This window comes from Ochotona princeps, chromosome 16 (assembly GCF_030435755.1).
Source record: "Ochotona princeps isolate mOchPri1 chromosome 16, mOchPri1.hap1, whole genome shotgun sequence".
NCBI lineage: Eukaryota > Metazoa > Chordata > Mammalia > Lagomorpha > Ochotonidae > Ochotona > Ochotona princeps.
The window spans coordinates 58,040,916-58,068,664 of NC_080847.1; the positions used below are offsets into that span (position 1 = coordinate 58,040,916).

General features: G+C 45.2%; 2 protein-coding genes across 3 annotated transcripts in view; both read left to right on the forward strand.

The window, feature by feature from the left end:
- Positions 1–27,749, forward strand: part of RPS5 (ribosomal protein S5) — a 154,133-nt gene that overhangs the window by 83,569 nt on the left and 42,815 nt on the right. The gene's annotated exons all lie outside the window — the stretch shown is intronic.
- On the forward strand, positions 5,629–18,210 carry ZNF8 (zinc finger protein 8). Of its 2 annotated transcripts, none has more exons than XM_058674887.1 (4): positions 5,629–5,919; positions 10,142–10,268; positions 10,462–10,548; positions 16,796–18,210. In XM_058674887.1, the coding sequence occupies exons 1-4, from the start codon at positions 5,854–5,856 to the stop codon at positions 18,208–18,210; spliced, it is 1,695 nt and encodes a 564-aa protein (XP_058530870.1). In that variant the 5' UTR covers positions 5,629–5,853. The 2 variants fall into 2 exon arrangements, with proteins under 2 accessions (XP_058530870.1, XP_058530872.1); XM_058674889.1 differs by lacking the exon at positions 5,629–5,919 and adding an exon at positions 5,935–6,204.

The following is a 27,749-nucleotide window of genomic DNA, read 5'->3' on the forward strand; positions in this document are numbered from 1 at the left end:
TGGTTTTTATCAGTCAATTTGTTGATGTGATGTATCACATTTATTGTTTTGTGAATGTTGAACCATCCCTGCATGCCTGGGAGGAATCCCACCTGGTCCGGGTGAATGATCTGTCTGATGTGTTGTTGGATCCTGTTGGCTAGTATTTTATTGAAGATCTTTGTGTCTATGTTCATCAAGGATATCGGTCTGTAGTTCTGTTTTTCTGTTGTTTCTCTCTCTGGCTTTGGTATTAAGGTGATATTAGCTTCATAGAACGAGTTTGGAAGAATTGCCTCTCTTTCTATTGTTTGGAAAAGCTTGTGTAAGATTGGGGTAAGTTCCTCTTGGAATGTTTGGTAGAATTCAGCAGTGAAGCCATCTGGTCCTGGACTCTTCTTGGTTGGGAGGGCTTTAATTGTTAATTCAATCTCAGTGCATGTTATTGGGCTGTTTAGATTGTTAATTGCTTCTTGATTCAATTTTGGTAGATTGTATATGTTCAAAAGTCTATCCATTTCCTCTAGGTTTTCTGATTTGTTCGCATATAGTTGCTTGTAATAGTTCCTGATGATTCTTTGTATTTCTAAGGTATCTGTTGTTATATCTCCATTCTCATCTCTGATACTATTGATGTGTGTTTTCTCCCTCCTTTTTTTAATTAGTCGAGCTAGTGGGGAGTCTATTTTGTTGATTTTCTCAAAGAACCAGCTCTTTGATTGATTGATCTTGTGTCTAGTCCTCTCGGTCTCTATTTGGTTTATTTCCTCCCTTATTTTGGTGATTTCTTTTTTCCTACTAATCTTGGGATTGCTTTGCTGTTGTGTTTCTAGTTCCTTCAACTGTAAGGTTAGCTGATTTACTTGCTGCTTTTCTTGTTTCTTGACATAAGCATTGACTGAAATGAACTTTCCTCTCAGCACCACCTTGATTGTGTCCCATAAGTTTTGATAAGTTGTGTTGATGCCTTCATTTGTTTCAAGCAATTTTTTAATTTCCCCTTTGATTTCCTCTCTAACCCATTGCTCATTTAGTAATATATTATTCAGCCTCCATATGTTTGTAAGTCTTCCTTGGTGTTTCGAATTCTTGGTCTCAAGCTTCACTCCTCGGTGGTCTGAGAAGGTACATGGTATGATTTCCACTTTTTTAAATTTGCTAAGGCTTGTTTTATGGCCTATAATATGATCAATTCTGGAGAAAGTTCCATGTACTGATGGAAAAAAAGTGTATTTTCTGTCAGTAGGATGAAAGGTTCGATAGATGTCAACTAAGTCCATTTGCTCTAGAGTTTGGGTGAGTTCTATTGTTTCTTTGCTGAGTTTCTGGTTTTTTGATCTGTCCATTTGTGTTAGTGGGGTATTAAGGTCCCCCACTATGATCGTATTGGAGTCTATTTCTCCCTTTAATCCCGTTAATATTTGTTTCACGTAGCTAGATGCTTTGGCATTTGGAGCATAAACATTTATTATGCTGATCTCTTCTTGCTGGAGGCATCCTTTGATCATTATGTGGTATCCTTCTTTATCTTTTTTGATGCTCTTCACATCAAAGTCTATGTCATCTGATATAAGAATAGCTACTCCTGCTCGTCTTTCCTTACCATTTGCTTGAAATATCTTTTTCCATCCTTTCACTTTCAATTTTTTCTGATCTTTGTTGGTGAGATGTGTCTCCTGTAAGCAGCAGATAATTGGGTTTTGTTTTTGATCCAATCCTCCAATCTATGGCATTTGACTGATGAGTTTAAGCCATTTACATTCAGAGTTATTGTAGATAAGGGACAGTTTGGTCCTGTCATTTTGGCGATGTGATGTTCTATGATTGGGTCTTCTGTTAGCCTTTTGGTTGGATGTTCTCCACATTTGCCTTTGTTTCTGATGGTTGCTATTTCTTTTTTCTTTCATGGGAACCTCCTTGAGTATCATTTGTAGGGCAGGTTTAGATGAGACAAAATCTTGAAGTTTTTCTTTATTGTGGAAGAATTTTATCTCATTTTCAAAGACAAAGGAGAGCTTTGCAGGGTAAGTTATTCTGGGCTGAAAGTTTTTCTCTTTTAGAATCTGGAATATGTCACTCCAGTCTCTTCTGGCCTGTAGTGTTTCCTCTGAAAGGTCAGCTGTGAGTTTAATTGGGGTTCTCCTATATGACACTTGATTTTTTTCTCGTGCACATTTAAGGATTTTTTTCTTTTTGTTCAACTGAAGAGAGCTTTATTATCATGTGTTGTGATGAAGTTCGTTTTTGGTCAACTCTGTCGGGAATTCTGTAGCCCTCCTGTATATTATTTTCTAATTCTTTGCTCAGCTTAGGGAAGTTTTCCTGTATTATTTCATTGAATACGCCTCTAATCCCAGCTTCTCTTTCTGCACCTTCTGGAACACCCAACATTATCAAAATGGCCATATTACCAAAAGCAATATACAGATTCAACGCAATCCCAATCAAAATCCCAGCAACATTCTTCTCAGAAATAGAAAAGATGATACGGAAGTTCATCTGGAATCACAAAAGACCACGAATAGCTAAAGCTGTCTTGAAAAATAGAAATCAAACTGGAGGAATCACAATTCCAAACCTCAAGACATACTATAGAGCAGTGGTTATCAAAACAGTCTGGTACTGGTACAGAAACAGAGAAGAAGATCAGTGGAACAGAATAGAAACACCAGAAGGGAATCCACACATGTATAGTCAACTAATCTTTGACAAGAAAACTGAAAACAATCCAGGTAAAAAACCTGGTCTATTCAATAAATGCTGTTGGGACAACTGGATAGCAGCTTCCAGAATAAAGAAGCAAGACCCACACCTGTCGCATTATACAAAAATCAGCTCTAACTGGCTCAAGGACCTAAACCTACACCCAGAAACCATCAAACTATTAAAGGAAAACATAGGAAACACACTCCAAGATGTAGGAACAGGGAAAGACTTGTTAGAAAAGACGCCTAAAGCAACAGCAATCAAATCCAAAATGAACAAATGGGACTACATCAAACTAAAAAGTTTCTGTACAACAAAGGAAACAATTAACAAAGTGAAGAAGCAACCAACAGAATGGGAGAAAATTTTTGCATTCTACACAAGTGATAGGGGACTAATATCTAGGATCTACAAAGAGCTTCAGAAACCCAGGGACAGTGAAAAAACAAACCCTGTAGCAAAATGGGCAAAGGAAATGAACAGACATTTCTCAAAAGAACAGATTCAAATGGCTAACAGACATATGAAAAGATGCTCAGGCTCTCTAGCCATCAGAGAGATACAAATGAAAACCACCTTGATGTACCACCTAACTCCTGTGAGACTGGCCTACATTCAGAACTCGAAAAACAACACATGCTGGCGTGGATGTGGGGAGAAAGGTACCCTCCTTCACTGCTGGTGGGAGTGTAGGCTAGTACAATCATTGTGGAAATCCATATGGAGAGTACTTGGAAAACTGCAAATAAACCTGCCATATGACCCAGCAATCCCGCTCTTAGGAATATACCCAACAGAAGTGAAATCTGCATATGAGAAGGGGATCTGTAATCCTATATTTACAGCAGCACAATCTACAATAGCAATGACGTGGAAACAAACCAGATGTGCTTCCAAGGAAGAGTGGTTAAAGAAACTGTGGTACATCTACTCAATGGAATATTATTCAGCTATTAAGAAGAATGATATTATTCTATTTAAAACCAGGTGGTCACAACTAGAAACCATTATGCTCAGTGAAATGAGTCAATCACAAAAGAACAAATACCATATATTCTCTCTCATATAAAGAAGCCAACACGGAAAGGGTAACTCCAACAGTCCAATCTATACTGTTTTTTGAGTGTCTGTCTGCTCTTTTGGCTGTATCTCATATGTTTTGATGTTTTTATATCGGTTTGCTTGCTTCCAAATAATCTCTTTTCTCTAATAGAATTCATCAAGTGCCCATGAAGTATACAATGGCATCATAGTTCCTAAGAGACTTCTGTGTTTCCTTTTAGTTAAGCATGTGTTGCTTACTCAGTGGCACATTATTTTATCAGGGTGCTACAATTTGTTATTGTTGTTGTTGTTATTGTTGCTGTGATCGATGTGGCTGTTATGAAATGATGTCAATCCGAAAAATAGTAAAAAAAAAAAAAAAGTAATTTTCTTTGATGGTTTAATCATATTATGTCCCGTTAATAGGAGTATTTTCTTTTTTAAAAATGAAAAAAAAAAAATAAGCTTGAATATCCTGGCCTTTGTAACAAGAGCTTTGTCGCCTAGTTTTTTGGGATATGAAAGTCTATATGTTCTTAAACAAGGTGCATCATCCTAAAAGCATGAATGATAGCTGCAGTGTAGTTTAATAAAATCATTTCTCTGTTAGGTATCTTCTGTTCGATCAATCCTGACAGTTTTGGTTGCATTTGGTTTAAGATGCTCCACTTTGTATTACTAAATTCTTTTTTTTTTTGAAGATTTATTTATTTTGGGCTATATATTCACCAAGGTCAAAAGTAACTATAGCACTTTATAACACCACATAAGGCACATTCCTTTGTCCCGCAAACTACACCTTTACATTCCCCTACCCCCTAACAAAAAAACGACATCTCACATTCCGCAGGTATGACTTTCCTGGCCTGCTAGCTCTACCGGACCAGTGTACCTCACCCGGGAGCGCTCCCAATAAAACTAGTCTTAAGCTGAACTTTAAAATCTGTGTGAATTTCTGGTTCTGAACACCAAACTCGAGCCTTACACTGAGGTGGGGAGATACCCAGGCGAGCAGAGCAAGAACTGGGCCTGAGCAGAGGACTGGAGTGGGAGCTGCCGCTTCAGCAACGGAATCACTCTTGCTTGTCTATCCTTCCCAGTCACACGATGGGCCAGCAGCCATCTGCTCTCTTTCCCTGCTCCAGAACGGCTTCTGAAGACAAAGAAGTGCTCAATAGAGCCAAACTGCGTCTTGGTAAACATCTCTGGCTAACAACTAACAGACTCCGCAGACAGACTCAGAGCAGACATGTCACGGCCAACACTTCACACACTAAGGCCACAGGCCGCCAACACCTCACACGATCACCAACACCACATGGTCAGAGGATGCGGCAACCAACACCTCACACGATCAGACAACAGGCTGCCAATACCTCACACGGCCAGACCACAGGCCGCCAACATCACACATGGTCAGATGATGGCGGTCACCAACGCCACACGGGTAGAGGATGAGGCAACCAACACCTCAATCAGTTGGAGGATGGGCCGCCAACACCTCACACGGTCAGACGACCGGCCGCCAACGTCACCCAGGGTCAGACAGCGGCGTGTCTCTCGTGAGCCTCGCTCGCCCCCTGGTGGTCACGAGCCTCCTTTCCCCGCAGCCGAAGAACTGAACGGGACTCACACGCTCAGGTGATGCGGGCGCACGCGTGTTTTTAAGCAGACGGGACTCTGTAGCGCTGGACAAGTCGGAAGACGGGGCCCCGCGCCCCACGCCAGGCCGAACCCACTGGCGTTGGCTGCTGCAGCGCCACGGCGGCGGATGAGAGACGCCGGCCAGGCAACGTCGCCGCCAGCTGCGCACGCGCGGGCGGACGTCCACCGCGCCCTCGGACCGGCCTCGGCTGCCCGGCCTGAGGGACTCAAACCGCTAGCTGCTCGGCCCCAGGGAGGTCCGGCGAAGCTGCGCGTGGTCGGAGCCCTCAGAATGCTGCCATTGGTCGGAGGCCGGAGCCGTAGGCCGCCATTGGCCCGGCACTAGTGTGCCGCGCGGCCTTCTGGGAGTTGTAGTCAAGGCGTCGCCGGCTTGGCTGCCATTGTTCGGCGTCCCTCAGTCGGCTGGTCAGGTCGGTGGGGGCTCCCCACGGGCTCCAGGCCTCGATCGCTCGGCCCTCGATGGACCCCGAGAACGAAGCAGAGACAGTGACGATGGCTGCAGAGTTACCGGCCGTGCGACTTCAGGTAACAGTAAAAACCAGGACGACGGCCGCGGAATCCGCGCCGGGCGTCTCCCACGGGACTGACCGTTCACCCACGCCGCGCCACGAGGAGGGCCGGGCGATCATACCCTTTACTCACGAGGCGCACGTCGGGGCCTGGTAGCTGCTGGCCCGGCCGAGCGGGACTCGAAGCCAGGACGCCTGGACACCGAAAGGAGTCCTCGGGTGGCCCCGGCCGCCACGTCCTCGGATGAGACGCGGTCGCCCCGCTGCGACCAGCTCCCTTCGCCCACATCAGTGATGACAGGTAGAGTAAACGCGGTGTGGGCCCCGCGAAGCTCCTGCCCTCCACTCCTGGGAGCAGACTGCAGCCCCGGGGGTAAGGATAGGCCACGTCCCGCAGAACTGGTGTGGTGGAGTAAGCATCAAATCGGCCCCTGTGGGGCTGTGGAAGAACGGCCGCTCAGGGCCTCTGAAGCTCCCACACTTGCAGACAAATGGAGCTGAAACAAATTAATCCGCACTTCTTCAAGCTTGCAACTTTGAAATAGTTTTCTAATTGTTGGCTTGTTTATGGGGATTTGCATTCTTTTCCATTTTGGTACAAGTTTCAGACTGCTGACACTCTTGGATTGGAGGTTCTCAGATGCATGAAATGTGACTATGCTGCAGTTTATTGTTGCCATGGATGAGGGGCACTGAATGACCAGCCAAAAGACTTGAAATGTATTAGTGGTTCTGTGTAACAACCTTAAATGTTATCTCACAGTTCTGATGGCTAGGAACCATAAAATGCCTCACCTGGTGGTTCTGGCCTGGGCTCATGAGGTTACAGTGAGTTCATCATCCTAGCAAGAGAATAGTCTGAGACTGGACTACAGGTGGAAGGTCCCCTTCTTGGATGGTTCACCATCATAGTGTTAAGAAGCTTCACTTGCATCCTCCCTGTGGAGCTACTTAGATGCTGTTAAACAGGGTGTCAGGTTTCCCACAGTGATCCTGACTGGGACAGGTGGAAGCTGCTGTGCCTTCACATTGTTAATTCCACAGGACCCTGCCAGCCCTACTACGTCTTGCTTAGTGAAAGAAGGGACTCAATTAGGGCTGGGGTTCACAGGGGACCATCTTAGAGGCTGTTCACCAGAGGAGGCAAGGGCCAAAGTATAAGCCTTTAAGGTCCAGTTTATTTGTGGTTGCTGTAATAAGTCACTGTGAAGGGACTGAAAACACACATTTAATCTTACAGTTGTAGAGATCAGAAATCTGAAATGTTTCACTGGCCTGGAACCAAAGTCCAAGCAGAGCCACCCTGCCTCCAGAAGCTGTAGGGGAGAACCTGTTTCCTTGACTTTTGCAACTGTGAAGATTGTAGACTTTACATTTCCGTGCCTCATAGCTTCTTCTTCATCCTCTGACTGAGCAGTGGAGCATCTTGCTTCTGTCTTCTGTAGTCAGAACCTGCTCTCCTGACATTTTATAAGGTCACTTGCAATGCATTGAGGCACCACTTGGAAAATCTCATTTTGCAGTCACAGTCTACAAAGTCTCTATTGCTACATATGGTCACATTCACACATTCTAGGAACTAGCACCTGGGTATTCTATTATCCAGATGTGGATATTTTGGGGTATATTATTCAGTCTTCTGTAGCAAGCCTGCGAGGGGTCCCGTCTATAGCCAAAGGTGAAAAGGAGTCATTCAGGTGTTTTGAAAGATTTATTTTTTTATTGCAAAGTCAGATACACAGAGGAGGAAAAACAGAGAGGAAGATCTTTCATCCATTGATTCATTACCCAAGTAGCCGCAACAGCTGGAGCTACACCAATCCGAAGTCAGGAGGCCAGAGCTTCTTCTGGGTCTCCCATGTGGGTACAGGGTCCCAAGGCTTTGCGCTGTCCTCTACTGCTTTCCCAGGCCACACGTAGGGAGCTGGATGGGAAGCAGGGTTGCCAGGATTAGAACTGGCACCCATATGGGTGAGATTCCAGCGCTTGCAAGGCAAGGACCATAGCTACTAGGCTGCCCTGCTGGACCCCATTCAGGTGTTTTAAGCGGGACTGTCAAAGGCATCTGGGGAGTAGAGATAAGAGAGATACTGTGTTGAAGTAAGGCAATAGGAAAGAGCGAGGAGGGAGTGAGGCTCTGGGACCAGGTGCTGGCCAATGACAGAGTGGCCTGGAAAGCAGTGGAAAAGTGTGTGGAGAATGATCAGAGCACAACCACTCTCCTCCTTGGTAGTACAGGGCTAAAGGAAGCCTACAGGACTCAGATAGACCAGCAGGGAGAGTTGTGACTCAAGATCCACATTTTATCCCGATGCGTTCAAGGTGAGGACTTTAGCTGCTAGGTTACCACACCAGGCCTAACTTTGCCTGTTTTAATCGTCTTTTTATTATTGAATTGTAAGAATTCCTTACTTAAGAGGGTGCTTCAAAAATTTTGATGGAAACTATAATTCTAGTTTATTTTAGGTGCCGGGTACCGGCACTGTGGTGTTGCAGGTTACAGTTCCATGGTGACATCTCATACAGGTGCCATTTGCATCCTGGCTGCTGTACTTTCTATCCAGCTCCGTACTGATGTGCCTGGAAAAGCCCTGAGCCCACATGGAAGACTCAAATGAAGCCCCTGTCTATGCAGTGACTCAGCTCTGCCTGTTAAGGTCATTTGGGTGGCAAACCAGGGTGTAAGATTGATTGATCTCTTTTTTTTTTCTTTTTGTGGCTCTATTTCTCTACTTTGTCTTTCACATAATTTTTTTTTAAGATTTATCTATTTTAATTGGAAAGACAGATCAGATTTACAGAGAAAGAGAGACAGATCTTCCATCTACTGGTTGCCTCCACCCATGGCCACAATGACCAGAGCTGAGCCAACTGAGGCCAAGAGCTTCCTCCAGGTCTCCCACGCGGGTGCAGGGTCCCAAGGCTTTGGGTCGTCCTTGACTGCTTTCCCAAGCCACAAGCAAGGAGCTGGATGGGAAGCTTGGCCACTGGGATCAGAACGGGCGCCCACATAGGATCCTGGCGTGTCCAAGGTGAGGACTTCAGCTGCTAACCACACTGAGCCCCTCAAATAATCTTTTCAAAAATTTTTATTTTGGTGACAGAAATTCTGATTTCTGTTCTTAGCCATTTCATAATAGACATTTCCGTGAACTTTTTTAAGAGCCTCATTCTTTTTGGGTACAAATCACTTATGACATTTGTAGTTATTGTCTCGTATTTTATGAATTGTGTTTTCACTTTCTTCATAATGTCTTTGGAACAGCAAAATTTTTAATTTTGATGGTGTACAATTGTTGTGGCTTGTGCTTTTGCTTTCTTTTTTGTTAATTTATTTTATTTTACTTTTATTGGAAAGGCAGATTTTACAAAGAGAGAAAGAAAAAGATCTTCTGTCCTGGTTCACTCCCAAGTAGCCGCAACAGCCGGAGCTGAGCCAGTCCAAAACCAAGAGCTTCTTCCAGGTCTCCTACATGGGTGAAGGGTCCCAAGGCTTTGGGCCATCCTTGACTGCTTTTCCAGGCCACAAGCAGGGAGCTGGAAGGGAAGTGGAGCAGCTAAGACACAATCCAGCGCCTGTGTGGGATCCCAGCATGTGCAAGGTGAGGATTTAGCCACTGAGCCATCATACTGGCCCTTGATTTCATTTCTACAAATTCTTTGGCAAATCAGGGTTACAAAGATTTGTCCCTGGGCCAAGCATGGTAGCCTAACGGCTAAAGTCCTCACCTTGAACGCACCAGGATCCCATATGGGCTCTGGTTCTAATCCCGGTGGCCCTGCTCCCCATCCAACTCCCTGCTTGTGACTTGGGAAAGCATAAAGGATGGCCCAAAACCTTGGGTCCCTGCATCTGTGTGGGAGACCTGGAAGAGGCTCCGGGCTCCTGGCTTTGAATTGGTTCTGTTCCAGCCACTGGTTCAGTTGTAGCCACTAGGCCACCACGCTGAGCCCAAGACTACTGTTTAAAAAAGAGAGTTTAGGCTGATCTTTTTTGGCACCTTCACTTATACAGTCAACCTTGGATCAGCTTGCCTGGCTTTGTTGATGGCACTGTTATCACATGCCTTTCTCTACAATCCACTGCTATTTGTGCTGGCCTCATAAATCCCCAGTTAGACCTGATTCATCACTTAGACTATAATTCCTTTCATGATCCTGGCCAACCTGCTTTCTCCTTACCCAAGGAACACTGATGGGGACAGTCCAGCTGATTGAGAATGTGTGTGATGTTGCAGGAGCCTGTGACCTTCCGGGATGTAGCTGTGGACTTCACCCAGGAGGAATGGGGGCAGCTGGACCCTACCCAGAGGACTCTGTACCGTGATGTGATGCTAGAGACCTTTGGGCACCTGCTATCTGTGGGTAAGAAACGCTTCTTGAGCTTCCATGGGTGATTTCCTGAGTTGGAGGTATGGGGCCTCCACTGTGAGGACCTGACCTGCAGTATGTATGTATGCAGGAGGCGTCTGCCTCTTGCCACCCCAGTGCAAAGCCTGTCCATATATCTTGCTATTTAAGAGTGGAACTTCCTCTTCAGGTCTCTTTCTGTTGCTAGGTCCTGAGCTTCCCAAACCTGAAGTCATTTCCCAGCTGGAACAAGGGACTGAACTATGGATGGCAAGGAGAGGAGTCACCCAAAGCTGTCATCCAGGTGAGAACCCATCAACTCGATGCCCCTAGCAGAAGTAGCCCATAGCGTCTTTGGAGACGCACTGAAGGGTGGTGTTTCAGGATCCTGAAGATCACCCCCTTTCCTAAGAGGCCTCAGGACACAGCTGTGATTGATTAGAGTGAAAGAGTGCCAGTAAAACCAGGAGGGAGCAAAATCAGAGGCAGTGGGGCATTAGCTTCTAGCATCTTCTACCTCCGAAGTCATGTAGGATATGCTTAGTCACCCTGCAGTGAGTTATGACACAATGAAAAAAATTGCTATCCACCAGGGCATTACTGGAGACTCAAGGTCAGGGATTTTTATGGGGAGTGTTCACATTGGTACCATCTGCCTCATAGAGACCTTTTCCCAAGAGAAAGCCAGTATTTGGAATAAACCACAATGTGCCCCAATATTGTGGGTATAGTAAACTTCTCTTGCTATTAGGGTGGCAGGAACTTTCCTCAAACCCAAGTTTCTGGTCTAGACAAGGGCCAAGCTTTTAGGCAGGCCTCTCTAAGAATGACAGCCTCAGCCCTACTGTGTTTCTGTGTTCTGCAAGGTGCCCCAGAGATCCTTCGTCTCCCCTTCCTCTGAGCTAAGAAATCATGTGCCTCTTCTCCTGTGTTCAGAATCTTCTCTGTTCTGTCTTCCTTCATAGATTACCTCTCCCACCAGCTTTTTTCAGCTTGCCTTTCCATGGGACCACTTAGATCTCCATTTCATTCTCACGTGTCTGGATTCTGTAGCTCTGTTACCTACATCCTTCTATTATGTTGTCAAAAGATTTCATTTAGCTTAAAGTGCTTTAAAACCAGGTGAGAACAGCTTGGGAATGCTTTTCTCAGGAGTACAGTGTGATGCCACCATTCTGGTATTCACGTCTAGGGTTCCAACAGGAAAGGAGAAGAGGAAGTAGGAAGATTGGTGCCAGCCTTTATCTGTCCCCTTTTATTAAGAATCCAGATATTATCCACTGAGTTCTTTTTTGTCAGGTTTGAACACTGCTACCTACTATGACACTTGTTGGTGGGGAGACTGGAAAGGGGGTCCCAATCATCACAACTGGCTTAGGCAAGTCATGATCCCATCCCTAAGCTGGCGTACTGCTACTCTGACCACATTCTGGAAAAAGTAATAAATCGATGGAGACACAGCCAGCAGTATCTACAGGTCAGCATTCCACCAGAATGCTTCTCATGTCACCCAGAGTTCCGCGATCCCATAGAGAACACCTTTGTCTCCATGATGGGGTGACCCATCACCCTGGGGCAGAGGTGAATCTGCCGGGAATGCCATGCTTCTTCTTTGTTGATTATCACAGCTGTTACTTCAAACTTGAGTGTCAGAAGCAAATCTCCATAATGTAGACATATTCCTTTGACTCACAAGTCCTATTTTGTAACTAAAATCTAGGCTCTAAAATAATATGTGTATCCGTAAATATTAACCAGGATACCCTGTTTTGCATTGATCAGGGTATGGGATCAAAATCATGATGGACAAAGTATCACAAGAACTTAGTATCACAACATGCAGAAGACTTCCATGAGTTTATGCTCAAGCAAAAACATATTTTCTTGTGCGTTAGTTTCCTATTGCTGTTGTAACAAAATACTATAATTTAGGGGGTTACAAAAAGTAAACTACATATTTGCTTAGTTTTATGGGAGTCAGAAGTTCCAAATGGATTGCCAGGGCTGGCTCCCTCTGGCAGCTCCAGAGAGAAGTCTGTTCCCTCGTCTTTCCCAGCTTTGAGGCCAGCTGTGTGGCTCACAGATCCTCTCTCCGTCTTCAGAACGTACCACTCTGGTGTCTGTTCCTATCATCCCATCCACTTTTCACTCAGACCCTCTTTTCTCCCTCCTACATGGTCTCTTAGTGAGAGTTAGGGCCCCAGCACAATCGCTTATTTTAACATTCTATTTTGATTTATTTTTTATTTGTTTGAAAGGCAGGGCAACAGACTCTCCAAAATGGTGGTATCAGCTGGAGCTCAGTTAGGCAGAAGACAGGAACCTGGAGCTCCATCCATATTTCCCAAGTGAATGTCAGGGATGTAAGCCCGGGCTGTCTTCTGCTGCCTTTATCAGCAAGAAGCTGGATCAGAGGCAGGGTAGCTGGGATTCAAATGGGTGTTCTAATATTGAATGCCAGTATTGCAGGCGGCATCTAACCCACTGTGCCGTGGTGCTGGCCTCTATTAAGTCACACAGACACATCAAGTGTAAATAAATAAATAAATAATATGTAAAAGCAAAAACAAAAAGATTAAGTCACATCCGCAGTGTCCCTTCTGCCACATAAGGTAATATATTCAGATTCCAGAGATTGGGATATATATATTATTTTTGAAGGAAAAGAATCCTTATCCTGAACCCCCACTCCAGTCTGTAGCTTTATCACCCTGCACACACCTGATCTCTGATTCTTCACTCACAGTGCACACACATGTGGGCAGGCATCTACTTTGCTTCTCATTGTTTCCTCTTAAAATCACTCAGCATTACTGGCTGTCCTCATCTCCTGGTTTGCTTCAGTCTTAGTTACTCTCTCCATCTACTTTTCTCTCTTTTGGGGATACTGGAGTGCTTCTGATGCCCTTGGCTTTCCGATGCCACAGAGAAACACATGTGCCTCCAGGGTGTGCTCTATTCCCTGAGTGTTGGGACTCCAGATGGATTCAGACTAGACCAGCAGCGTCAGCAACTCTGTACCCCTCCCACAGGGAGCATCTTAGGGGGTGGGGCTGGCAGTCATGTTCTGCTTAATCTCTCTGCTAATGTTGTCAGTGCTATCTCAACCTACCTCCCAGCTCATGACCACTTGGCACACATTTCTCACCATTATCTAATTCTAGAATATTTCATCATGGTCATCATCATCATCTTGGGGTTCTATAACACAATACCACACGAGTAGTGAACAACACTTATTTCTCAGTTCTGGGGACTAGAACCTGATGAGAGCCCATCCTCCTTTGCAAAGGGAGGGCAGAGGCATAGAGGTGTCTGGTGTCTTTCAAATAAGGGCTGAGTGCCATCATGAAGGTTCCACAAACCCCTCATCTCCAAATATTGTTACTTTGGGGATTCAGCTTGAGCATAAAAAAAATTTTTTCAAGGACTTATATATTTGAAAGGCAGTTAGAAAGAAATGAAATTTTCCATCCACTGGTTCATTCTCCAAATGGCTGCAGTGGTCAGCTCTGGGCCAAACCCAAACCAGGAGCCTCTTCTTGGTCTGCCACATGGGTGTAAGGACCCAAGGAATTGGCCATTCTCCAATGCTTTCCCTTTAGTGGGGAGCTGGGTCAGAAATAGGGCAGCTGGGACTCAGACCAGCATCCATAAGGAATGCCAGCATCACAGACTGTGGCTTAAAATATTACTCCATAACACCAACCCCTTAAGCTTAAATTTTTTGAAGAGAGCCTGGTATTGTGGTACATTAAGTACAAGCCACAGCTTGTGACACCAGCATCCTTTATCGGAATGCTGGTTTGAGTTCCTGCTGCTCTGTTTCTGATCCAGCTTCCTGCTAATATGCTTGGGAAGGCAACAGAAGATGGCCCAAGTACTTTGGCCCTGCCACCCACATAAGAGACCTGGCTCCTGACTTCAGCCTGGCCCAGACCTGGCTGTCACAGCCATTTGAGGAGTGAACCAGCAGATGAAAGTTCTCTCATTCTGTCTTCCTCTATGTCACTGTGCCTTTCAAATAAATATTTTTTAAATTAAATTTTGGGGCTGACACAATGGCCCCATTGGCTTATCTTCAGCCTATAAGTTCCAGGATCCCTTCTGGGTGTCAGTTCATGTCCCAGCTGTTCTGCTCCCATCCAACTCCCTGTTTGTGGCCTGGGAAAGCAGTCAAGGATGATCCAAAGCCTTGGGACCCTGACCCATATGGGAGACCCAGAAGAAGCTTGAGGTTCCTGGCTTCAGATTGGCTCAGCTCCAGCCATTGTGGCCATTTGAAAAATGAAAAATAAATAAAACTTTTAAAATAAATTGTAGGCAGCATTGTGACAGTGAGTTAACCTGAGCTTGAGACACTGGGGTCCCATATGACCACCAATTCAAGTCCTAGCTGTTTCACTTCCTATCCAGCTACCTGGTAATGTAATGCACCTAGGAAGGCAGCAGATGAGTTCCCAAGTATTTGGGTTCCTGTCGCCTTCATGAGAAACCTAGATGAAGTTCCATACTCCTAGCCTTGGCCTGGCCCAGCCCTGGCCATTGTAGTCAGTTGATGGATGAACCAACAGCTGGACAATCTTTCCCTCTCTTTCCCTTTCTCTGTGCATCTCTGCCTTTCACATAAATACAATATATATATTTTTTTAGTTAAAAATTTGATTGGTGGGCCCGGCATGATAGAACAGCATTTAAAGTCCTCACCTTGAACGTGCCAGGATCCCATATGGGCACTGGTTCCAATCCCGGCAGCTCCACTTCCCATCCAGCTCCCTGCTTGTGGCCTGGGAAAGCAGTCGAGGACAGCCCAAAGCCTTGGGACCCTGCACCCAAGTGGGAGACTTAGAGGAAAGTTACTGGCTCCTGGCTTCATATTGGCTCAGCACCGGCCATTGCAGTCACCTGGGAAGTGAACCATTGGACGGAAGATCTTCCTCCCTGTCTCTCCTCCTATCTGTATGTCTGACTTCGCAATAAAAAATAAAATAAATCTTTTTAAAAATTTTTGTTTGGCAAGTACACATTTAATCCATAGCAGTTACTTGCTATCTTGCCAGCCCTTGGCAACCACTAATCTACTTTCTGTGGTTTTACCTATTTTGAGCTTTCATATTACTGGAATCTTAGTATGTGACCTTTGTGTCCAACTTCTTTCACACAGTATAATGCATTTGAAGTCCTTCCATATTGTAGCATATGTCAATACTTTTATGCTGAGTATTATGTGCATACATTATTTTGTTTACCAACTGGTTGATTGATAGGCATTTGGATTATTTCTGATTTTTTCACTGTAGCTGATAGTGCTACTGTGTTGGTATACAGGCCTTTGTGTGGGCTTACTTTTTTTTTAGAAAATTTTTTTTTTGAGATTTATTTTAGTTTTATTGCAAAATCAGATATACAGAGAGGAGGAGAGACAGAGGGGAAAATCTTCCATTGATGATTTACTCCCCAAGTGACCACAATGGCCGGTGCTGTGCCAAAGCCAGGAGCCAGGAACTTCCTCCAGGTCTCCCACGCGGGAGCAGGATCCCAAGGCTTTGGGCTGTCCTCCACTGCTTTCCCAGGCCACAGCAGGGAACTGGATGGGAAGTTGAGCCTCAGGGATTAGAACCAGCGCCCATATGGGATCCTGGCGCGTTCAAGATGAGGACTTTAGCTGCTAGGCCACCTCACCAATCCCGGGCTTACGTTTTGAAAGGCTTCTCTGGGTTCTGTGCAGTCAAATTTAAGAGTTAGAGCTGAGAGACACTAGGGACCTAATATCCAGCCAGTACTTCTGTGACTAAGTACTCTCCTTTTTCCTTGGTGAGTCCCTCCAGCTTTCACTGAGTCAATTATTTCTAGACACCCACTACCTGTCAATTCTAGTCACTGAAAATGGACACTGGTGTGATGAGGTAGGCCCTGAACATGTGTGTTTCATGGGCAAGACTTGAACAGGTGAGGAAGACTCAAAACATTTAGGGTGACCGAGGAGGCCTGGACCCCAGTGTAGTCCAAATCCTAATCCTCAGAACTGGTTATCCTTAATTAATACAATCACAAAGATCATTACAAGAGTCAGGAAAAGAAATGTAATGAGAAAGAAATGTCATTGAGAGACTTGTGGGTCTGGAGATGGGAGAAAAGAGCTGGGGAGTGCAGGCTTCCTCTCAAAGGTGCAGGAACAAGGGTTTCCTTCCCTGCAGCCTCCAGGGAGGCTGACTATCTGGCACCTTGACTTTAGAACTTCTGCACTCTAGAGCTGTAAAGTGGTCATCATGTGTTGTTTTTAAGGCAATGAGTTATGGTAAGTTGTTAAAGCAGCAGACAGGAACTGGTACACCTTCATCTCATTGCCAGTAACTGGCTCATAGCAGGTGCTCACTAAAGGCTTGTGAGTGGAGTCATGCTGGAGGAAGGACACTTGGGGTCAAAATAAGAGGAGAGCTGGGACTTGTTAGACAGGTTGTTAAGATCCTAGACCCTCACATTAGGGACCTATAATGCCTAGTTATTCCCCAACCACTAACAGCTCTTTGGTTTTCTTTCAGGCTGGGAGCCTCAACCTGACAGTCAAGTGTCTTCCAAGAAGCAGGTTCTTCATGAAGAAGACCTATCCCATGTCACAGAAAGGGAAGGACCCTCAAGAAATGCTTCTTACCTCTCCATGGACAAAGAGTGGGAGTGTGAAGGGCAGGGCCAGGTGCTCAGGGAGGATCAGAATAGCTTGAGGCAAGTGGAATTTAGTCTCAAGAAAGTACCAATTCAGAATCTAGCCTATGAAAGTCTCAAGCCTGAAGAAAGCACAGACCCAAATCAGTCCCCAGAAATTTCTAGAAGAAAGCATGTTTGTAGTTATGGCTCTCATGTCACAAACTTGAAACCTAAATCAGGCTTGGTCAGTCCACAGACAAGCTCCCCAGGAAAAGAGTCCTGTGAAAGCAGTGACTGTGGCAAAGCTTCCAGTCAGGCTATTCCAGAACTCACAAAAAGCCAGGCACAGGATAAACCCTACAAATGCACTGACTGTGGGAAGTCATTTAACCATAACGCACACCTCACAGTGCACAAAAGGATTCATACAGGAGAGAGACCTTATATATGCAAAGAGTGTGGAAAAGCCTTCAGCCAGAATTCCTCCCTCGTTCAACATGAACGAATCCACACAGGAGACAAGCCCTATAAATGTGCTGAATGTGGGAAATCTTTCTGCCACAGCACACACCTTACTGTCCACCGGAGAATTCACACTGGGGAGAAACCATACGAGTGTCAGGACTGTGGGAGGGCCTTCAACCAGAATTCCTCCTTGGGCCGGCACAAGAGAACACATACTGGAGAGAAGCCATATACCTGTAGTGTGTGTGGGAAATCTTTCTCTCGGACCACTTGCCTTTTCCTGCACCTGAGGACTCACACGGAGGAGAGGCCCTATGAGTGTAACCACTGTGGTAAGGGCTTCAGGCACAGCTCCTCCCTGGCCCAGCATCAGCGAAAGCACGCTGGAGAGAAGCCCTATGAATGCCGGCAAAGGCTGATCTTTGAGCAGGCAACAACTTTAGCAAAGCACCAGTGGGCGGAAGCCCTCAGCAGTGACCCACCTTTGAATCCAGATGAGAGGACTCACCAAAGCAACAGGCCCTTCAAATGTCATCAGTGTGGGAAATGTTTCATTCAGAGCTCTCACCTGATCCGACATCAGATAACTCACACCAGAGAGGAGGAGCCTACTGGGCGTAACCGACATCAGGAACAGCCCTTGGATCTGAGATCACCCTCAGCTCAGCACTCAAATTCGGGAGAGAACCCTGTGGACCAAGCAAAATTGGGACAGCCAGCAAGCAGGGCCCTGGCATTGTTTGACATCCATGAAATCATGCAAGGAAAAAAACCTGTGCATGTTGTTGGGGTAGAAGAGCCTTCCATGGGCACTTCTGTGTTATTTGACATAAGAGATTCCACATAGAGGACTTACACCACAAATATAAAAATGCGGTAAGTCCACATAATATATACATGGAAAAAAGAGGATAGAGGTAGAAATGCTAATGTTGATCTCTGGCTTGTTAAGAAAATGGTGTTTCTCAAATCTGTTAATGTCCCCTTTAATAACAGATATTTCTAAATGTTCCCTGCATTACCTTAAAGTAAGTTCACCAATAATGTAACATATCCACACATGTGGTATGGAAAAATCAATATACAGCCTCATTTTGTATAGGATACTTTAAGTGAAAGTAGCTTATGATAGAGTGATGTGATAAACTGATGATTACTGAGCCAGTGTAGTATCTTGTCATGTCCATTTTATGGGCCCTGTTACACCAGGAAATCTGGGGCAATAGCCTGTCACTGTGCAGAGTATGTTGTTGGCCATAGACATAACTGATTTGGGTTGTGATTTTCTAAAGTATTGACTAACTCAAAAAATTTTTGAACAAAGCAAAATACTACTATTATTCATGAAACTTCTAAGCATTTACTTTTTCCTGTAAATTCTAAGCATGCAACAATTTGTGTAGGTGAAGTCAACTAATTTGTTCTGTCCTTCCTCTGCACTGGCACCAGATGTCCTCTGCAGCCCCCAATGGACTGTCATATCCTCCATGTGCATTTCGGCATGCCATCCACTGCTCCATGTTAGCAACTGAGTAGGCCCAGTTCTGATACACGCACTCCATGGTCAGACCACAGATCCTGCAATTCTCCCCATGGCTGGAGTTTTGAATCCAGCAGTTCAGTTGAGAGGGTCCTGAAATAAATCTCGTCTGAAGTGATCCCAGATTGGACTTGTGTGTGATTGTCAGTAAGGGGTCCAGCTCAGTCTGTCACCCACATCAGCCTATGTACACACTGTTAGTTGCAATTCATACTATATCTTAGTATGTAGAAATTTATTTTTAAAAATAAACTTCAGACAGAATGTTGGATTGCAGGGTGTAAAATGAAATGGAAGAATGATCATCCTCGGAAAAATACAACAGAACTTGCCATGTCCTTGTCTATGCTTTGATGCTGAATCATACTGATGGGTTTTCTACTGGAGCAGAGCTGGTTGCTGGGATTCTTGGAGCTACTCCGCAGTTCATCTCCAGAGGTTTCTGTAAGATGCTGTTGATGCCCTGCCTTTATTTCTCCCATTTTTCTCTGACACCATCACATATTTCCTTTGTCATCTCACTTTTCACTGCTACTCTATTCTTGTACCCTGATCTGCACTAGTTTTTCTTTGATTCTTGGAAAATAATTTTCTGTTTACATAACTTACAAAAGGTATGTATTAAAAAGTTATTTTCTTGAGAGGCAAAGTGACAGGGAAAGAGAGATCTTCAATCTGCAGGTTTACCCTCCAAATGGCAGCATCAGCCAGGGCTGGACCAGGCTGAAGCAAGAAGCCAGGAATGCCATCTGAGTCTCCCATATGGGTAGCAGGAGTATAAGCATTTCCATGGCCTTCCCAGACACATTAGCAAGGAGCTAGACCAAAACTGAGCAGCCAGGACTTGAACTGGCGTTCAAATATTAATTCGAATAGCCCTTTTAATGGGGCCATTGTTACCTGGCATCCTATCAGGAAATAAGTCTTTGACCCCTCCCCTTTCTCATTCCATGAGGTCCTAATGATTTTACAATGTCAGCAGGGGATCTTTTCATCTCAGCTCCACTAACAGTTCCAGGTCAGGACACTGCGAGAAGGAAAATAACATGGTATCCAGTGGCCCAGCCAGAATGAAAGGCACAGTCTAATAGCAGAGTCCCCACTTGTGACTGCCATACAGCCCAACCAGAAAGGTCTGTGGACTTGGGAGTGTACAGGACTGCCTCTCCCTTCTGGAAGATGGAGCCAGCAGTAACATTTTGGCTCTAGACCACCTTGGACACCAAACCTGTGACTGCCTCATTCCCTTCTTGAACCCAGAACGGCAGATCCTAAAATGATCATATTTTCACACTTTCCAAAGTGGATACTGAGCCTAATGAGGTTATAATAGCTCCACTGGGCAATAAGCAAAAATGGAAGAGGCAACATATTTTTGTGTATTTTTCACTTCTTTAGTTCATATTGTTCTATTTTCCTTATAAATATCTTGATACAGATAGAAAACTCAGGAGGAATTACTGTATGGTAGGGAAAATTCATGGTTTTTATCTGCTCATAAAAGTAGTATGTTATTTGTAGCAAATGTTGGACAATTACAACAATTTTAAAAATTAGGAAGGCTTAAAAATCCCTCTTAATTTCAGCCCAAACGTTCATTAACATTTAGATTTTGCCGATTTTCCTTGCAGTTTTTTCTTACACTTGTGTATACACATCCACTAGTGTATGCTAAGCCCTACACACAACCATGAACATGTATGTATGGCTACCTGTGTCTAGCAATTTGAATTCCCTCTAGTTCTCTTATAGTATGTCTTCCTACACTGCCAGCACTTTCACTGACAATAACTTCATGTATTGCTTTAAATTACCTTTTGAGGGACGGGGGATGGATCATAGCAATGTGCCCTGCACCCAAATTGAGTTTTCTTTGAGGAAGGCACAGGTCTTTTCTATACATTTCCACTGGTGTTAATTCAGCTACTAAGGAGGATGATTCATCAGTCATACACTGTCTCAGCAAAGCTGGTGGGAATGAATTTGTACATGCGCAGACTGCACATGGTTTTCACTATGCTATTGATTTTAAAAATAAAAATCTGGAAACAACTTCCATATCCACTAATGGGGAACCACCACTCTGTGGTGGAAAGGAAATCATAGCCTGATCAGCCTTAAAAATGTCCCTATATACTAATGTGGAAGAAAGCTCCAAGATAAGATATATGGGGCCCGGCGCGATGGCGTAGTGGTTAAGGTCCTCACCTTGCACATGCCGGGATCTCATATGGGCGCCAGTTCTAGCCCTGGCTGCCCCGCTTCCCATCCAGCTCCCTGCCTGTGGCCTGGGAAAGCAGTCAAGGACGGCCCAAAGCTTTGGGACACTGCACCCACGTGGGAGACCCGGAAGAGGCTCCTGGCTTTGGATTGGCTCAGCTCCAGCCATTGTGGCTGCTTGGGGAGTGAATCATCGGAGGGAAAATCTTCCTCTCTGTCTCTCCTCTCTGTATATCTGCTTTTCTAATAAAAATTAAAAAAATAAATCTTAACAAAAAAAGATAAGATATATGGGGGAAAAACAAGATGTAAAACTGATTGTGGCATGTTTCCATTTGTGTAAAGAGAAAACATTTGCTTGATGCAAGTCTTTGAAACTGTGAAAAGCAAACAGGCATACTGGTTACCCTTGATGAAAATTGGGGAAGACAGGGATGAGGAATAATTCTCACTTATTCTTTTATATTTTATTATTCTTTTATATTCTCTTATTGTATTCTTTTATATTTTTTAAAATTTTGAAATGTGAAAATATTACCAATTCAATAAATAGGCTTGAATTAAAAATATTAAGCCTTTCAACCTAACCTGTTTAATTTGTTTCATTATTTGCTGTCTGTCTCCATCCAACACAATGTCCACAGGAGCATGGGTTATATTGTGTGTCTTAGTCTCACCATTCGGTAAATACAGATGTTTTTAGTTAACAAAGTCAGCTGAGTGGGCCCAGCACAATGGCATAGTGGCTAAATCCTTACCTTGCACATGCCAGGCCCCTATATCGGCACTGTTTCATGGCCTGGGAAAACAGTGGAAGATGGCCCAAAGCCTTGGGACCTTGTACCCTGAGGGTACAAAATACCAGAAGAAGCTCCTGGTTGCTGGTTTCATATCAGCTTTGCTCTACTGTTGTAGCCACATGGGAAGTGAACTAGTGGACAGAAGATCTTTGTATCTCCTCTCTGTAAATCTGTCTTCCCAATAAAAGTAATCTTGGGAAAATAAATAAAGCAAGTTGAGTATGAAACATGTTGAACTCCTTGATGGTGCTTAAGGTGGAAAGATAGTTTCCAGGAAGGTGGCTGTAGCACATAAACAAATTCGCAAGTTACTTTGCTAAATTCCATATACTACCCAGACAGCTTCCTGTACAAACTATGACCAACTACCAAGAGCCTCATGTCCTCTGAGTGTTTGTGCAAGTAACTTAAAAGTCAGAAAAGCAGCCTCCCTATAGGTTTTTTATAAAGAATGTCTTCCAGAGTGCAATGTCCAATATGGTAGACACTTACCATGTGTACTCATTTAGATATAAATACAAAATTCAGTTCCTTATTCAGTAGGCACAATTCAGTCTTTTGCTAGATAAATTTCCATCATTATAAAGGTCTGGATTCATGGTGCTGGTCTGAAAGGAGGTGGCTGAGAGGACTTTTTAAATCACTCTTGTGATCATCTGGGAATAGGAGAGAGAACCTGGTATCAGTCTGATACTGGGAGTCTCCTGAGGATACCTAGGCTTTCTATGTGTAGGTAAAGTTTGCATGTCCCACAAAATACCTGGGATGTGCTTTGATTAGGGGAAGTGATTTGCATGACACAAAACCTATCCATCATTTTTAGGGAGACATGGACATTCAAGGCATATGTTTATATTGTTCAGTTCCAGCTATGTATGTGTTGGAGAGTATATGCATGGTTCAACACTAAATCCTCACCTTGTAAGCACTGGGATCCCATATGGGCACCAGTTCATATCCCACCAGCTCCACTTCCCATCCACCTCCCTGCTTGTGGCCTGGGAAAGCAGTGGTGGATGGCTCAAAGTCTTTGATCCCTGTACCCACCAAGGAGACCCAGAAAAAGCTCCTGGATCCTGGCTTTGGATTGGCTCAACTCCAGCCATTGCAGCCATGTGGAGGAGTGAACCAGCAGATGGAAGATCTCTCTATAAATCTGATCTGCCTTTCCAACAAAAATATATCTTTAAAAAAAAAAAGAAATGATCACATAAGAGACACAACCATTAAAAAAAATTGTTTAATAAGGCTGGAGTGGTACCTCAGAGGTTGAGCCACTGCTTGTGTGGAGTCCAGTCCTGGTGGCTGTGCTGTTTCAGCTTAGAGTCAGCAGTACTTTGGGCCTTGCCATCCAGGTGGCAGACCAAGCAGGAGTTCCAGGCTGTTTGTTTCATTCTGTCCCAGCCCTGGCTTGTTACTGGCATTTGAGAAGTGAACCAGTATATGGAAGTCTATGTGTCTCTGTACTCTGCTTTTTGAATAAATCTTTTTTAAAAAAAGAAATGTTTAATAGTTCAGTGGGAAAAATCACCTGTAAACTCTGATTATGATTACACTCTTTTTGGACAAATAAAATGGAGGGCAGTTTGAAAATCTGGCTTGGAGACATGAGAAATGTCAAGATTGCTTAAAAATAAAGTAGGATCCATACAAAATTGAAACCAACTAGAGATGGGACAGAGGAATGCCATGCATTATTCTTAATTCATGATCAAATACTGGGAACACTGGCATACAGGCTGTGGATTATATCCGGGTATCAGTACCATTTCTTGGGTGAGTCAACTGCTTAAGGATATACAGCATTCGAGATAAAAAGATCACAGCAGGGCCCACGTGTGTTTATGTAGAAGGTGAAAGATATGCATGTTCAGTTCACAAGAATACATGAAAATGCAAGGACTTCCAGCACAGAGCGGACAGAAACCACAGTGCAGGGCTCCCACACTCCACCTGCCCTGACTCTGCACCCCATGTATTCCAGGTGTGGGCGTGTGAGCACTCTGGGAGGTGAATTTCTAGGGCCCCTGGCAGCTACCCCATGGCTACTGCCAATGTGAGGTGCGAGGATGGCTGTCATAGCATGTGGGGCAGCTGGGTGGATGGCCAGGTAGTGCAGTCTTAGCTGGGTGGCAAATGTGAGGTCTAGACCCAGAAACCGCCTGCTGATGAGGGGGCAAGAAGGTGCCAAGGGACCCTGCACTGGTGGAGGTAAGGGTGTGATCTTCATGTCAGGTGCCATGTGTATCACCTGGCATGCATCAGTGGGAAGAGGGACACTCTGCACTGTGACAACATTCTACTTCTGCGGGTGTGTCCCACCATGTACGAATACCCTAGTAGAAAGGAGGCTCCTGTGACACCTTGTGTGTGTGCTGGGTGTCCCACCACATGTGCATGCAACAGCAAAGGACTCTGCAGGTTCACCCTGTGTGTGTGCTGGGTATCCCACTACATGTGCATGCCAGAGCAGAGGGGACTCTGCAGATTCACTCTGTGTGTGCGCGAGTCCCACCACACGTGCATGTGAAAGCAGAGGGGACGCTGCAGGTTCACTGTGTGTGTGTGCTGGGTGTCCCACCACACGTGCATGTGAGAGCAGAGGGGATTCTGCAGGTTCACTCTGTATGTGCGCGAGTCCCACCACACGTGCATGTGAGAGCAGAGGGGACGCTGCAGGTTCACTGTGTGTGTGTGCTGGGTGTCCCACCACACGTGCATGTGAGAGCAGAGGGGATTCTGCAGGTTCACTCTGTATGTGCGCGAGTCCCACCACACGTGCATGTGAGAGCAGAGGGGACGCTGCAGGTTCACTGTGTGTGTGTGCTGGGTGTCCCACCACACGTGCATGTGAGAGCAGAGGGGACTCTGCAGGTTCACTCTGTGTGTGTTGGGTGTCCCACCCAACATGCATGCCAGAGCAGAGAGGAGTCTACAGGTTCACAACGTCTGGGTATGCAGGTTTAACTCAGGAGTGTGAGTACACTCTATTTCCCTTAGAGGTCACATCCAGGTTCCTGCCAACCACAATCTAGTTTCTGCCTGTCCATTTGCCTAGTCTGGATATTTCATGCAAACGGAGCCACACAGTATGTGGTTTCCTGTGTGTGGCCTTTTTCACTCAGCATATATGTAAAGTCCATCGATATTACACTCTGTATCAGCTCTTCAGTCTTTTTGTGCCTAAGTAACATTATATTACTGTATGGATTTATCACTGCCTGTTTACTCCTTCAGTTGATGAGCATTTAGGTTGTTTGCAGTTATGATGTACACACGCTGTAAGTGTGTATTTTCAGTCTGGGAGAGGCAGGCAGCTGGTGGCACCTAGGCTGAAGGGCCTGGCTTGGGTGCATCTTTATGTGTCCCATCTTTGCTCACAAGCCACATTTCATTGTCATAATCCTAACCTGAAGGCCCTAAGGCCAAAGCCAGGAGCCCAGAGCCCCAGGGCTGTAAAAGTAAAGGGAAGTTCTACTGGTTCTGCCCCTATAGTAGCCATTGGCACCCTGAGACCCATGCCCGTGACTGACCCCAAGACCCCTACTCACTTCTCCCTACTAAGGCCAAGCCTAAAAACAGGACTAAACATCTGAAGTGCCAGGTGAGGCAGATGGGGGGGGCGTGATCACAGTGACAGGTGGCAAGCACAGGACAAGCACAGCACTGGATGTTTTCCACACGCTGCTGCTATCACCTTTGCTCCTCTACCCTGTCCCCCTCAGCCTGGTCTCAGCCATAGGTTTCCTACCTTCATTTGTCTCCCCCATTGATCTCCACGCAGCAGTGTCTGTGGGGGAAGTGCCTCAAAACTGTTCTAAACACTCCACTGCTGCCCAGAACACGGTTAGCAAATCATCCCTTGTAAAACTCCAGACAGTAAATGTTTTCACTTTTGTAGGCCAGAGCAAGTACGTATTCCAAACAAAAAAGTGCATGTCCATGCAACATTTGCGAATAAAATGTAAAGCTTCAACAGAAATTGAAATTTCAGTTATATTTAACACATACTAAATTCAAATGAGTTTTCCATTCTGCAGAGGCTCCTTGCCTGGCTGTTCTGTGGAGGGAGCTGTCCATGGTTCTGAATTACCCTAGCTCTGAACTGGCAAATAACACCATACCAATTCAATTCCAGAACATTTCCAGTCCCCATAGAACATTCTAGGTCTGGATAGTAGTTACGTATCAAACTCACTGAGCTGGGCACTCATACATATTTAATAATAATAACAGTAATCATCAACATCATCACATTTTTTGAAATCACAAAGGTTCATCTGCCAATCATTTGCCCTACAGCCTTGGATTTATCTGTGCCCCCATTTCCCAACCTGTAAATGTGGCTGATACTGATTCTTTGCTATAGCAATTGAGGGGTGTCTCAAGAGGTGCTTGCTGACCAATCTGACACATAAGAGACCCTGAGGAAAGATGAGCTACATCTGCTGGGCTCAGTGAGGCACCTTATCACACCAGCAGGGCATAGAAGTTGCCACAACCAACCTGTTGGCACACATTAGAGAACTGTGCAAGAGCCTGTGAAGCTCACAGCATGGGGTGATGTCAGGCAGCAGCACAGGATAGCATGGGGTGTTAGGAGGGGTTGGCTCCCTATAAAGTAAGCAGTCTCAGGCCTGGCTCCCATATGCCTCTGGCTATGGCCTCCCTCCCCACTGCAAGCAGTGCCCATCTGGCTTCACCTGAGCAAAACGGGGAGGCAGGTGTGAAGGCAACATAGCCGTAGGCAGCAAGCATCCATGAGGATTTGTGTATTTTGTGTCACAAAGCTTCCCTGTGGAACAAAGCTGTCCCATCTTCCCAGGAGCCTGTACCCCCTTCCCCTCAAGGAAATGGATCCAGATCCATGTATCGTCAATTCCAAGCACTCAGCACAGTCACACAGCCAGGGACCCCTGGTGTAAGCTGCATCCTCCCCGGGTCCCCTCAGGTCCACAGACACCAGTCTCCAAGTGGGAAGGTGTGAATTAAATCAAAGCTGCCCTTGGGGTCCACCACCTCCATCCTGAAAGACTCCTTACATGAAGGTTCCAACAGCCTTCCAGCTCCACCAACCCTCTGGCCACTGGCCTTTTTCCCAACCCCGCCCAACAACCATCCATCTTAGTCCAAATCCTGCTTATCCTTCAGGGCTTAGCTGAGCCACAGCCCCCAACACTTACTCATGTGCCAACTGTGCTGTGGACACCTTACAGTCAACAGCTTGCTTCATGTTCACTCTGCCTGTGAGCCAGGTGATGCCACCAGAGATACTTTAATGGAGGGGAACTGAGGCACTGAGAGGGTGAGGCAGTTGCTTGAATCAAACATTCACAGGGAAGCATGTCCTCACCTGCATCCGGGCGTCTGGACCAGATCCCTCACCAAAATGGTGACACCTGCAGAGATGCATTCCATGTGAACACAAAGGGTGACCCATATCCCTTGGTAGACAGTCATAGGATAACCCCTCCCCTCAAGAACTGCTGTGCAATCGTACGCATCTCATTTATTCTCTCAGTTTTGTGGGGTATGGCACAGTGTGTTAAACTACAATGTGCAATCCTGGCATCCTATGTGGGCACCATTTCATGTTCCAGCTTCTCCACTTTCAATCCAGCTCCCTGGTAATGTGCCAGGGAAAGTAGCAGATTATGGCCCAAATGCTTGAGCTCCACTCATGTGGAGAGCTGGCTCCTGGCTTCAGCTATAGCTGTTGCAGGTGTAACTGAACTTCTATAACTCTGCCTTTAAAATTAGTAAATAATTCTATTTATTTATTTAGTTAGTTAGTTAGTTATTTTACTACAAAGTCAGATATACAGA